Source organism: Oncorhynchus mykiss, chromosome 17 (assembly GCF_013265735.2).
Source record: "Oncorhynchus mykiss isolate Arlee chromosome 17, USDA_OmykA_1.1, whole genome shotgun sequence".
NCBI lineage: Eukaryota > Metazoa > Chordata > Actinopteri > Salmoniformes > Salmonidae > Oncorhynchus > Oncorhynchus mykiss.
This window is the reverse complement of record NC_048581.1, coordinates 57,315,148-57,330,036: the sequence shown is the minus strand read 5'-3', so window position 1 is coordinate 57,330,036 and position 14,889 is coordinate 57,315,148. Positions and strand designations below refer to the sequence as shown.

General features: G+C 40.1%; 1 protein-coding gene across 5 annotated transcripts in view; it reads right to left on the bottom strand.

Annotated features, from left to right (window-relative positions):
• Window positions 1-309: 309 nt before the first annotated feature.
• tegt (testis enhanced gene transcript (BAX inhibitor 1)) overlaps window positions 310-14,889 on the bottom strand; it is a 23,924-nt gene continuing 9,344 nt past the window's right edge. For 4 of the 5 annotated variants that reach the window (XM_036950257.1, XM_021569018.2, XM_036950258.1 and 1 more), the window contains exons 4-10: window positions 10,881-11,001; window positions 5,922-5,970; window positions 5,721-5,818; window positions 3,983-4,062; window positions 3,718-3,818; window positions 2,291-2,366; window positions 310-2,049 (exon numbers count right to left, since the gene is read on the bottom strand). In XM_036950257.1, coding sequence (XP_036806152.1) covers window positions 2,020-2,049; window positions 2,291-2,366; window positions 3,718-3,818; window positions 3,983-4,062; window positions 5,721-5,818; window positions 5,922-5,970; window positions 10,881-11,001 — 555 coding nt within the window. In that variant the 3' untranslated portion in view covers window positions 310-2,019. The remainder of the gene's footprint in view (window positions 2,050-2,290; window positions 2,367-3,717; window positions 3,819-3,982; window positions 4,063-5,720; window positions 5,819-5,921; window positions 5,971-10,880; window positions 11,002-14,889) is intronic. The other variant, XM_021569019.2, reaches the window with a different exon arrangement.

Sequence of the window (14,889 nt, the reverse complement as noted above, 5' to 3'; positions counted from 1 at the left end):
GTGCCTGGCACCTACCATACCTCGTTCAAAGGCACTTTTGTCTTTCCCGTTCACCCTCTGAATGGCACACATACACTATCCATGTCTCAAAGCTTAATGTTTCCTCCCCTTCATCTACACTGATTGAAGTGGATTTAACAGGTGACATCAGTAAAGGTTCATAGCTTTCACCTGGTCAGTCTCATGGAAAGAGCAGTTGTTCCTAATGGTTTTGTACACTGTCAGATAGAAGTGATTAAACCCTGTTAAAAATCCCCATAGGGATGGATGTGTGCTACTTTGTAACCATTATTAAAACATGAGCATAAGTGTCATTGACTTAATCAAACTTTATTTTAACAAATTTAAATTACATTAAATGTAGCAGAATTACAAAAGTAATTCCCATAAAAGCAAAACAAATTTCACAGTATAAGATATGCAGTTATTTCATTTTTGAAACAGTAAAATCCTCAGTTGAAAAGCAACAGGTGATTAGTTTGGTAAACTTGTATTGTTATTGGCACTTCTAAGAAAATAAAGCCTTGAGCTGCATAGCAGAGGATGTTTGACTGCCAGATTATCTGTTCAATGTCATTCAACTAAAAAAGGTTAAAAAAAAATTAAAATGAAGGACTACGACCCATATCAGAAAAAGTAAATTTCACGTCATCTAGATTACCAACATCAAGCGAGAGGTTGAAACATTTAATGGCTAATCCTTTAGCCAAGCTATTCCTGGGTAGATGAGGACACGTTCTGACTGGTAACTGGATGCTATGCCATGTGATTCAGTGAGTTAATTGACTTTGGCAGTACTGCCATACCTTCTCAATTAATCCTGTAACCCCTGTCACAGGAGATTCTCTCAATAAATGTTGTTACCCCCGCACATAGGGAATAACATGAAGATTAGTGGGATTTCTTTCATGTCACCTAATTACATGAAACAGATTCTCTACTGATCACCTCTATTTCAAGCACTGAATCTTTGTTAGTAGTGGAAAGAGAACAAGCTTGACAAAATTCATTATGAGGAAAATATATTACACTTCTCAATACAAGTCCATCCATAAAACATCACTTTCTTGACACCATAGCAGACGACACCACCAGCAATTACATTGAAAAATGTCATTTATGTTTCAATAGATGAGTCCGTGCAAGGTCTGAATATTTAACATTTAAGATGCAAAGCTGTCTGCTCTATCATTTGCATCTTATTAAAACAAACTGACAAGATCCCCTATTGGCACAAACTACAAAAGAAAGACTGGTTAGAGCAGCCTCACAGAGAGAATCAATGTCTTAAATGAAACCAGTAAATTACCCATTGAAGGGGAAATGTTACGAATGCATGATTTCAGTAAAAAGGGATTGTACTGTAAAAGCACTAGTAATATTTGTAATTTGCTAATAAATGATACCCCATGTAAATGTCCACCTTACAAATGCATCATGTTCTTCATTACTCATTGCAACAAAAAGCCTGTGATGTCATAATTGAGACTAATATAGTGTGTGGCTTATTTAAAATGGCAGAATTCCCAAATGGACAGATAATATTCACAGAATTAACAACCTCGCACAACTCCAAACTGATACTGTACTTTAAATCAGTTGGTATATAAAAAGTGGCAATTTTAAAAGTATTTGAGGCATTGATTTCCTGCTTAATCAGATGGAAGAGCAAAGAACAAATTGTCTCAAATCGTTACTTGACAATGCAAAAATAACTATCGAAATAAGTATGTTAGTTAACTACACCATCCCTTCAAAATGGGAGTTAAAAAAACAAAACAAAAAAAAAGACACAGGGACGTCTAAAAACCTTAACATCAACTTTTAAAAACGTCAAACCTTACGCCAAAGCCAAATTCCAAACCAATCGATTCCTAACAATTAAGACACTATATCAAAGTACAAAATCAAACATGGTCTAAATAATTTGAATAATTAAGCAGTTATGTGAATGCACCAGAAGCACTCCTGAAGCAATTCCAAGTCACAGATCTTTTATTTGCTTGCATTCCTCCACATTTACTTCTTCTCCTTCTTCCTGTTGTCCTGCTAAATAAAGAGAACACTTCACCTAACTGACATTAAACCATTACTAGCCTAGCAGTGCAAAGTGCAACATTTCTACAAAGTACAATATGCTGGTTTATCGCACATATTGTATTTAGAATGCTTTCTGGTCCTAGGTTCATGTTTTTCTATGGTTCAAAACATAGCAACGTGTATGAGAGATAGTGGAAGTGTATTACAGTCGGTATGCTATATAAATAGCAATACACTGTCAATATTGTACCTTCTCATTCATGGCCAGAATAACCATGAGCTTCCTGAAGATGGTCACAAAGTCCAAGAAGAGATCCACAGAGTGCCTTCAACAGAGTGAAAAGAGAAGTTATCATATATCTTACAAAACACTTCATAAGTTCATTGTAAAAGAGCCCCAATTACCAAGTGCATACCAATTGTATTGTATGTTTTTCTGTGTACAATCTTTTCTTCTAAACCTAAAGCAACCATAAACATGCTCCTTAATATTTTCTTGTGCGACCTGGAATCTCTTTGGGAGCACCAGTGCGCCTAGAAAAAAAACAACCAGATAATTGTTGTAATGATTAAGTTTCACTGTACTGTTGTTTCTGAGTGCCTTAGAGGGAAAAAAAAGCCAACAGATTTGTTAGCGAATATGGTTGCACCAATACTAGGCCACATCAAAACAGATTGTTTCTAGCCCAAACATTTTGAAAGATTCACTCAATTTGCCCAAGTATATCACGAGACATGAACAGAGCGGATCAGGGATTCGGATTTCCTGCAACCTTCTGAAGATGCAAAGCACAGGAATGTCCCTTCTGTGTGCGCGCGCGGTACCGTTCGTGCGCATGTCTACCACTTTGTGTAATCATTAGCATCGCTAACGGCAACTGCCTTTTGGTAGATGGAAAGGCTTTCTCAAAAACCTTCTCAATTAAATGTTAAGTACAAAGTAGCCTATGCCTACCTGGCAGAAAGATATGCTTCCTTGCATCAATCCATTGGTCATTTGTTTTGCAAGCTCTGCGCGAGCACGCACGCTACAGAAACACTTTTAACCAAACAGTCTATTGCTATAGGTGCATGGTGTGCACTTGAATTAAAGGGTAACTACACAAAAAAAAAAAAATGTCTTAGAAAAGCAGTCTCCTGATGTGGTTTAAGTACTGTTTTGGACTTGAAACTGGATGTTCCATTTTTTTTTAAATTTTGTTTTTTAAAGTGAACACTAAATGGATGAAACGGAATTTGGGCAAAACAAAAATGGGAAATTATGTTAACAAAAATAAAGACATTTTATAGGGCCATAACTATGTAGAAATCTAATATTCCAGAAATAACTATTTTCAGTGACGGGTATTTACGTCAACATTTTAGCTTTTTATAAATTAACAAATCTATTTACAGGGTTACCGATTAGTTTCTATTGCACAACATGTGCTTACAGTCAAAATCATATATGCCCAATAAGGCTATATCTCAACAACAACAAAAATGTTTATCCTTTTTTCTGGTGCTCCAAAAATGTTATGTTGTGCTCCTAACTTTAGGAGTGATACCACTGAAACATTTTAATTTACAGTCACGGGCTGACAGACTAAATTCCAGATGACAATAGCAAAAAAATGTGTTTCAACATCTAACCACTCACCCTCATCACCAGGCCCAGAGAGAGTGTGTGTCCCTTACCAGATGTAGTCTTTGTCTCCCATCTCAGCCTTCTCAATGATGAGTTGAGTGTCAAACAGCACAAATCCACACATGATGACCAGACCGAGGTACATGTGAGCCTAGACACACAGAGAGAGAAATGCTTGGTGAAAATGACAACCAGCGCACTAAGTCATACTGTAACTAATAGCTAAGTCCATGAAGAGTAGCATTGGGCAGCATTGTGTAGCAATAATAATGGATCAAAGCAAACATAACAATATTGGGTTATTTTCCTCTTTACCGTAAACAACATGACAGACCCCAGGAACATGTTGAGGAAAGAGACCAGGAGCAGGATGGACAGTCCGGACATTAGAGTACCTGAAAGACAGAAATATTTTTGTGGTAAATGAACAGAATAGAAAGTTGGAAACTTCTTTATTAAGGGTATGTGCATTTGGTAACATTTATTTAGTGAGCACAGTCTCACTAAATCCAGAGTGGTAAGTTTAAGTTCCTTAATAAAAAAGGAAAACTACAGCACACTGGTAATGAGTACACTTTTTTTCTCTATGCACCTGGTAGCACTTCAAGGTGTGTGAGTTTACTTTCTAAAGTTTCAGTTCCTTTACATTACACAATATCTGGTAAGCAGCACAGAACACTTTGGTATTCATTAGGATCCCCTTCACTCTTCCTGGGGTCCACATGAAACAATACAGAACATTATTAGTCAAGGACCGCAATACATACATTAAAAAAAGCGTCACACACAGCCTACATATCAGTACATACACACAATATCTAGGTCTAATACATACGTGCAAATTACAAAACAAGATATATAAAATGACCATCTCTTCACAGTCCCCTTTGTGCAGTAAGGTGTTCTTTTATCTGTTTTTTAAAATCTGTTCTTATTGCTAGCTTGGGCTCCCGAGTGGCGCTGCAGTCTAAGCCACTGCGTCTCAGTGCTAGAGGAGTCATTAGACACCCTGTTTCGAATCCAGGCTGTATCACAACCGGCCGTGATCGGGAGTCCCATAGGGCAGTGCTCAATTGGCCCAGCGTCATCCGGGTTTGGCCGGGGTAAGTAGTCATAGCAAGTAAGAATTTGTTCTTAACTGACTTACCTAGTTAAATAAAGGTTACATTGTTTTTTTTAAATACCTGGTGTGGCAGAGTTCCATGTAGTTAAGGATGTTAATTATTTTACTGTGGCAGCCGATGTGTATACTGTTGAGTCGTCGGGCGTGCATAGACACACAGGCTTTATTCAAGGTCAGTGGAAGGTCATTAGTAAAAACAGAAAACAATGGCCCGAGCCAGCTGCCCTGCGGTACACACACACACACACACAAACTGAAATTGCATGAGAGGCTTCCATTAATGAAAACCCTCTGTTCTATTAGATAGGTAACTCTCAAACCATAATAAGACAGGATGCAAATCCGTAACACCTACGTTTTTTCAGCAATAGGTTATGATCAATGACATCAAAAGCTGCAGTGAAGTCTAACAGAGCAGCTCCCACAATCGTCTTAGTATCAATTTCTTTCAGCCAATCATCTGTCATTTGTGTCAGTGCCGAGCATGTGGAGCGCCCTTCCCTATAAGCATGCTGAAAATTGGTTGTTCATTTGTTTTCTATAAAATAACTACATTTGAAAACACTTTTCCCCAAAAAGTTTGCTAAGCACTTGTAACAGGCTGATTGGTCAGCTGTTTAAATCATTAAAGTGGTGGGTGCTCTGCTATTCTTGGGTAGCGAAATGACCTTTGCCGCCATGTCTGAGGGCACACACACCATCTTCTAGGCTTACATTTAAGATGTGACAAACAGGAGTCACAATGCATTCCACCACCAACCTCAGCAATTTACCATACAGGTTGTTGGTACCAGGTGGTTTATATTTATTTATTAGATATCTTTTTTTGCTGTCACCACTTCCACACCCACTTCGTGGAACTCAAAACTACAGTGCTAGTCTTTCATTATTTGGTCCGTTATGCATGAATAAGAAAGTTCAGCACTTTACCTCCAAGGAAGAGGTAGCTCCTGCGCTGGGCGTAGAGGGCACTCAGCGTGAAGCACAAAAAGATGATTGAGGTCCCCAGGAAGGCTGTCACAATGATGCTAGTTGTAGGAGCAGAGAGATGTGAGGCTCATTCAGTCACCTCAGGAGAAACCCCTCATTGAAAGAAACTAGCTACTATACACATTATTACTGTCATCTTACCTTGGGTTAATAGAGATGACGTAATCCATGGTTGGGCCCAAACCAACACCTGAAATGAAGAGGAAAACATCAGCTCATGGCTACTTCAATAGCTAAAAATACATAGGCTGCATTCCGATTCTCTACCTTTCTTTGGAAGTGTGTACTCGTACCCTCCCCTCATGGGAATATGGGAAAACATAGAATTAGAACGGACATGAACCTTCTTATGATGGAATAAAAGGTCAGCCATTGTGATAAGATTATTTTACACAATGGAGTTTGAAGAATGAATATTAATGTTTGTTCACTAGCTAGCCATCCACTTAAATAAATCATTTGAAAAATATTTATGAAATTAACTGCCAATATACAAACATTCCATTCAAACAATAGAGTCAATCTATAGCCACACACTGGCTGAAATCAGTGATATTGTATCATATAATAGCACTCACAGCTTTCCAAGAAAACAAAAAATGGAGACATTTGTCTGTTTACATATTTAGAGGATATTTATACAGAATTTCTAAAACCTGAATAAGCTGTATTTATAATTATGACAATATTTTTAGGTTGACAATTCTATTATACGTTTCCTGATATCACGTCTCACTTAAATTTTCCTGCTCAGATCAAATCAGGATTATGCCTCTAACTAATGGGAGTCATGTGACAGAAATATGCAGAAATATGGCTGCTTTTTCAGAAGCATTTCAGTTGATTTAACACAGTTAACCTGTAACAGTATTTAGTAACTTCCGATAACACGCCACGCTTTACGAGCTAAATCAAAGAAGACATCTCCTGACAACAAAGCGCTAGCTACCGTGTTAGATGAAGCTATTGTAAACCAACAAGAGTTCATCGCCTCAGAGTTTAGTGGAGTACAAAAAAAGTTGGATTTAATTCAGGATTACTTTTCCAAGTGCATTACTGGTTTTAAAAAAAGGAAAAAATAAACAATTGAAAAAAAACTTTGAGCTGAGTGCAAGCTGGACAATAGACTTGACAAATGTAAGGAGAAGTTGATTAAGGGCCAAACCAGAATTGGACGATGGAGGAGAAAATGGCTTCCCATGAGGGCATGCAACAGAAAAATGTGAGAATAGGGCCAGAATGCACTCTTTCATCAAGAGAACTTCCAGAGTGGTTTCCAGAGCTGACTGGTACCGAACTGGAAGTTATGAGAGCTCTTTGCATAGGCAGGCACATTGGCAACTCAGCCGGATCCCAAACCCTGATTTTCCTGGTGCGCAGATTCACTGACCGACACTGCATTCTGAAGGCGGCTAGGAAGAACGCTCCCACTCTGGCCAGGCAGACTACAGTCATGGCAGACTACAGTAACTTCACCAATGCAACTACACCATGCATCTGGCCTTTTCAAAGAAAAGGGACTGGTCTCAGAAAAGCAGATTCCAAGCATTTCTGCTGTCACACTCAAACATGGCGCAGAAATGATAACTTTCCAGTCCAAAGGAGGAAGATTCTCTCAATGTTAGGTTCTATTTTTCAGAGTAAATAACTCACGGACACTAGGAAGAATTCAACTTGGTTAAGCTTCTCTAAGGGTCGATACAGCTGTAATTCAGACACAGACATGGCTTCCCCCGTGGTAGTATTCATACCCCACTTTGGGTGGGAGTCTCCTAATCGCTAAACATTGCATCATTATTGCTAAGCAGGGAGCTAAGTGATATGAGCCTTCAACAGTTTCTCCCCTTATCAGTACTTCCACTGATAATGGGAGAACATGCAATCGTGTTCCCTGCACTCAGCCCCTCCCAAGCTTCATTATGGCACCCCTCAGGTCTCTTCTGTAACTAATGTTCCTAAACTTCTGAGTATAACAATGTTCAAAGTTTCCCCCAGAATCCAACAGTGGGTATTGCTGTGCCGCTGGATAGTTTACGTGATGGCCAGCATTCAGACTTGTTCTCTGGGGGTGTCCTTTTTATCCACTCCAAACTTGGTGCAAAACCACGCCCACGGGTAACCTAGCAACATTCAAAGCCGCACTGATCGGTCAGAGTTTGGACATTCAATTTGACAAAGTAAAAATGCGCGTGAGAGAGGAAGAACGCTAGAGGGAATCCCCGCGAACAGGGAGTTTTGAGTATGCCCATGCCTGCCATGCCACGAACCATGGGACACGAACAGTTTCGCGGCCTCGTCTGAAATGAGCTAAAAGAAAGGTAAGCAACTGTAGATGGCTAAAATGATATGATTGTCAGGAATACGGAATCAAGGGTGCTTGCTTTGCACATTCAGCTAGAGCTAGCTATGCAGCATCTTTTAGTTGTAAACTAGCACAAATGTCATGTTGCTAAGTATCTCAATAGTCCTTTCGTAAACAGTTAACCACACTAAGCTAACGCTAGACGGCGCACATAACTAGACAGCTTCGGCAAAAAAAAAATTTTTTAAATCTCGGTGTTGTAAGCTAGTGATAATTCACAGCTTACCTACCTCTAAAAACAATGCAACTATACATGACGTCGAGGCTCTCTGGTCTGGCTGCAATCACTCAAATAAAAAGCTACATCATATCAAAATCCGGGAAAATGCAAGGCAAACCTTTACTTCGTCACAGGGAACAACCGAACTGACCAGTCAGCGCAGCTTTTAATGTAGCTAGGTTTTTCCTTTGGTGTGGTTTTGCACCAAGTTTGGCATGGATAAAAGGACTCTTCTCTGGTGGGATTACTAACTGACTGTTCAGAAAGACTGATTAGTTCACATACTACATCAATACTAGCCTGGAGTGAGTTAAACAGCAACGAAGAGAGCTGGCTAGTACAGGAAGATGGACACGAGTCGGTCTGGACTATTGTTAAAGGCGTATAATGTACAGGCTGATTAGCTATTACTTGACTGTCAGTGGATTTTATTGTGACCACAACTGACACGGTATGTTCTATTCAAATCCTTAAAAGTTAACAGGTTAAAGTTATTCAAGTTAACTCAGACAGGTAACCTAATATTGATACAGTTGGGATGCAATGGTTGGATTTTGCACAGGCAGCTTTCCCAGTGTTAGGTACACACTTTGTAGTGAAAGTACGCACACAACTGTAAACCCTATCTTTTACCTAAACAAACAAAACATGCGTTTTCTATTATTTTTATTTCATCATCTTTGAAATACAAGAGAAAGGCCATACTTTCAGACAGGAGTCGAAGTGTAATTCAGATTTTGGCCACCAGATGCCAGCAGTGTGCACAACATTTTACACTGATCCACTGAAGAATTACATTACTGCACAATATTTTGTATCAAGCCTGCCTTGAGTTTGCCCAAATGTGCCAAATTGGTCAATTGATACATTTTCAAATAGATAACTAGATGGAACATACAAAAATGCTATGGTAATATAAAAATACGTTTACACACTCCCAGGAATGTCATACATGACGGCTCATTAACTTATACACATCTAGATGGCCAGGCAGGGTGGGTGTGGAGCAAGAGAGTCAAACTGTAGACCCCAGTTCCTACATTTGATAATAAAAATGGATTTTTATCAAACTATGCTAAATATTTATCTCTGGGACCCTCAGGATGACAAATCAGAGCAAGAATACTGAAAGTAAGTACATTACTTAGCTTCAGAGGTGAATGCATCAAACCAGTTACCATGAAGTGTTGTTGTTGTGCACTCTACTCAAACAAAAGCATGGTCTTTTTTTTCTGTAATATCTACTGTAAATTGGACACTGCAGTTAGATTAACAAGAATTTAAGCTTTCTGCCCATATAAGACATGTCTGTCACATTAGTGCACGTTAGCAACAACCGTCCCGGGTTAGGGACACCGATCCCGTAGAGGTTTTAATGATAATTCACCACTTATGTCATTACAGTAAAGACTGTATAACTGTCAGGTTTGACAAAAACAATTGACAGCTGGTTATTGAAGAACTACTGTAGCAACTTTATTTCCCAAAAGATTACCTGTTCATTATCATTTTCTTTACTTGTTACTCATGTGCAAAAGTGTACCCTGCTGATTTTATCACAATTGCTTGATTACAGTATTTAATGTCATGGAGATCAGGTTGGGTGAGTTGGGGTGGTCACCAGGAGGCGCTGGAGTGTAGGTTGATGCAGCACGGGTGGGCAATATACATTGAGTGTACAAAACATGACCAACTGACCAGGTAAAAGCTCTGATCCCTTATTGATGTAACAGTGTATGGATGTATAGGCCATGTGGTCTATTCTAATTGTATTTACCTACTGCATGACCATTCCGGCTGCTTTTTGTTATTGTCTGTGTTCCTTTAAAAGTAAATAAAAGGTTGATAACCAAAAAAAGGATTATGCCTCGACTGCCATTCATTCCAATTAGACTGGTTTGGATTTCTCCATGACCAATATAAGATGCGGTAAAAGAGTCAACGGAACACAATGTTCCATTGACCAGATTGGCCCACATTCAACAAATCTGATGTAACAAAAAGGGATATTTGTCATCCGTCAAGTTGTATGTATTGTAACAGGCCCACGATGTGTTTGCTAAAGTCCAATTGATACATTTGTCTGTTTTTGTTGTAAAACATGTAGAAGTTGTCCCTTTTCAGGTTTATAAGAAGCGACTGCTAAATGCTAACTCCCGTTCATACAAGCACTATACTCCTGATTATTAATACACATTTAAACTATAGCCTAAAATGTAACCTAATTTTGCTAGGGGGCAACTCAGGATCTTCCCACCAAGAGTTTCCATGGCAATTCCATTGTTGTGGTCAAGTTCGATTGACCTCTTTACCGCATTTATGGCTGCCAATTTCACCCCATTCTGGAAGTGAGGGTTTATGAAAGTCCCTTTCGTAATTTAATAGGATCTCTATGGTGAAAACTCCCTACAGCCATGTTTGCACCAATCCAATGCTTTTAAATGCATGCGGGTGATTGAATGAGTGCACACACTGTGTAGGCCCTTTTCTGACAGAGCTATAGGGCAGATGAGGATACCTGTGAAGAAGGCAAAACCAGAGAGGATGGCCAGTCTCTTCTTCTCAGTCAGAGGGCTGTGGGGAGTCATAGCCAGCCAAGCCATCATGGCCAGGGAGCCCAGCATGGTCAACATCCCACCCTAATGGACACAAAACACACAGCAACAGTTATAATGTAATAACATCAATGGCAATTGTCATTCACCAGTTAAATGAAAAAGCATTACCTATGTTATGTGGCCACCTTTTGTGAAATCTTTTTTGTGAAGAATCAACAACAAGTGGGACACAATCATGAAGTGGAACGACATTTATTGGATATTTCAAACTTTTTTAACAAATCAAAAACTGAAAAATTGGGCGTGCAAAATTATTCAGCCCCTTTTAAGTGAATACTTTGTAGCGCCACCTTTTGCTGTGATTACAGCTGTAATGTCTATCAGTTTTGCACATCGAGAGACTGACATTTTTTCCCATTCCTCCTTGCAAAACAGCTCGAGCTCAGTGAGGTTGGATGGAGAGCATTTGTGAACAGCAGTTTTCAGTTCTTTCCACAGATTCTCAATTGGATTCAGGTCTGGACTTTGACTTGGCCATTCTAACACCTGGATATGTTTATTTTTGAACCATTCCATTGTAGATTTTGCTTTATGTTTTGGATCATTGTCTTGTTGGAAGACAAATCTCCGTTTCAGTCTCAGGTCTTTTGCAGACTCCATCAGGTTTCCTGTATTTGGCTCCATCCATCTTCCCATCAATTTTAACCATCTTCCTTGTCCCTGCTGAAGAAAAGCAGGCCCAAACCATGATGCTGCCACCACCATGTTTGACAGTGGGGATGGTGTGTTCAGGGTGATGAGCTGTGTTGCTTTTACGTCAAACATAACGTTTTGCATTGTTGCTAAAAACGTTCAATTTTGGTTTGATCTGACCAGAGCACCTTCTTCCACATGTTTGGTGTGTTTCCCAGGTGGCTTGTGGCAAACTTTAAACGGCACTTTTTATGGATATCTTTAAGAAATGGCTTTCTTCTTGCCACTCTTCCATAAAGGCCAGATTTGTGCAATATACGACTGATTGTTGTCCTATGGACAGAGTCTCCCACCTCAGCTGTAGATCTCTGCAGTTCATCCAGAGTGATCATGGGCCTCTTGGCTGCATCTCTGATCAGTCTTCTCCTTGTATGAGCTGAAAGTTTAGAGGGACGGCCAGGTCTTGGTAGATTTGCAGTGGTCTGATACTCCTTCCATTTCAATATTATCGCTTGCACAGTGCTCCTTGGGATGTTTAATGCTTGGGAAATCTTTTTGTATCTAAATCCGGCTTTAAACTTCTTCACAACAGTATCTCGGACCTGCCTGGTGTGTTCCTTGTTCTTCATGATGCTCTCTGCGCTTTTAACGGACCTATGAGACTATCACAGTGCAGGTGCATTTACACGAAGACTTGATTACACACAGGTGGATTGTATTTATCATCATTAGTCATTTAGGTCAACATTGGATCATTCAGAGATCCTCACTGAACTTCTGGAGAGAGTTTGCTGCTCTGAAAGTAAAGGGGCTGAATAATTTTGCACACCCAATTTTTCAGTTTTTGATTTGTTAAAAAAGTTTGAAATATCCAATAAATGTCATTCCACTTCTTGATTGTGTCCCACTTGTTGTTGATTCTTCACAAAAAAATACAGTTTTATATCTTTATGTTTGAAGCCTGAAATGTGGCAAAAGGTCGAAAAGTTCAAGGGGGCCGAATACTTTCGCATGGCACTGTATATTTTATCATTAAGTTTGCTGACGACATGATGGTAGGACTGATCACCAACGACGCTGACTATAGGGAGTCGGAGACCTGGCAGTGTGGTGCCAGGACAACAAACTCTCCCTCAACTTCACTAAGACAAAAAGGAGCCGATCGTGGACGACAGGAAATGGGGGGCGTGCTCGCCCCTCCCATCTACATTGATGGGGCTGTAGTGGAACGGGTCAAGAGCTTCGTGTTCCTCTGTGTCCACATCACTAAGGAATTAACATGGTCCACAAACACCCACACAGTTGTTTAGAGGGCATAATAGTGCCTCTTCCCCCTCAGCGGGCTGAAAAGATTTGGCATGGGCTTTCAGATCCTCAAAAAGTTATACAGCTGCACCACCAACTACAGAGGGTTGTGAGTAGAGGTCTTTCCGGATCCGCACGTACCCAAGACCCGTTCCAGGAACTAAATGCATCCGGATCCAGAATTCTAAATAATGTCACGGGTCTGAGTCAGATCTGATTGTTACGGTCTTGAGCATGTGCAATTGTAACTGACTTGGCTGGAAGGACTAGTACAAATCTGAACGTGACTGCTGCAGTAGGGAAACATTTTATAATTTAGGCTGCTGCTCTTCCTTTTCACGAGTAGAGCGTTGCACATGTAGCTTGCTATTGGCCAGTCATAAGTCATCAAAGCAGCAATAGGCTACAAAAAGCTACAAAAAGTTTTGGACTTTTGGACTCTTTTTTTTTTAACCTTTATTTAACTAGGCAAGTCAGTTAAGAACAAATTCTTATTTTCAATGACAGCAATGCCTGTTCATGGGCAGAACGACAGATTTGTACCTTGTCAGCTCGGGGGTTTGAACTTGCAACCTTCCGGTTACTAGTCCAACACTCTAACCACTAGGCTACCCTGCCGCCCTTGTGAAGACCTCGAACGGTGAGTACAGCAAAGTACACCACTGGGGCCTTGCTCTCTGCCACCCAGGACCTCTTTTCCTGGCAGTGTCAGAGAAAGGCCTCTAAAAATTGTCAAAGAGTCCAGCCACCCAAGCCATACACTCCATTGCTACCGCAAGGGAAGCGGTACCCTTGCACCAAGTCTGGAACCAACAGGATCCTGAACAGACAGTTTCTACCCCAAAAGGCTAAGAGAGAACATTATTTATGGAGAATTCCAAACAGTCCGCAGAATTTGCAATCAGTAAACAGACCAGTGTCAAATCAGCTGAATTGGGAGTCTCGCTTCGTGAACCAAGGTTACAGCAGTCAGGTTCTGAAAGAAGCAGGGACAAGGAGTGGTCATCTTGACAGAGAGGACTTTTTGTAGAGGGGAGCTCCTTGTGATGCACCAGAGTATACTTTGTTCTAAAATGTAGCACTGAAGCAGAGAACATTAAAAGAATCAAAAATAATTGTGGAATCATTAAAGTGATACGCTACTACAAAGTCTTCCCAGAGCCACCAGACATAAGCTTTAAGAGAGCTCTTACCCTGAATAACAAATTAGTCCACAACTACCTTCACAGCAGGTAGCCTAGCGGTTAAGAGTGTTGGGCCAGTAACCTAAAGGTTGCTGGTTCGAATCCGGAGCCAACGCGCCCTTGAGCAAGGCACTTAACCCTAATTGCTCCTGTAAGTTGTTCTGGATAAGGGCACCTGCTAAATGACAATTGTAAAATGGTAACTCAAAATATTTGGCAAGAACACAAACCCAGGGGCTCTTTCGAATGCAACTAGCACACAGTATCAAGTCAAGCCTTTCATTACCTGTAAAACCACTCATGTCATCTACAGATTGGAATGTCCACAGTGCAAGGTATTCTACATTGGACAGACAAAGAGACGCCTTCAAGACAGCTTAGCGCAAGGGTGGGCAAACCTTTTGGCTCAAAGGCCACATTACGTTTTTGAAACCAAATGAAGGACTATATGCGTGACAAAACATGTGAAGCCTTTATTCATTTCCACACCGACATGCAACTACTAGTGTACTGTAGGTGTACATATGCAGAACAATTCTACCCTTGTACCATCTCTACCCTTGTTTTATGAACAAATTTCAAAATATTGATAAAATGTATAACGTCACAGACAGTCAAAACACACACAGATCCTGCATCTCTACCCATGTAAAGTACAAACTTAGTCACAATATGCAAACTTAAAAACAGATATTATAAACAACTGGAGACATGCAAAATGTAACAGCAGGTGTAAAAAAACTACTCTCAAATTTGACTGAAACATATGGTAAGAGCATCCGTTTCA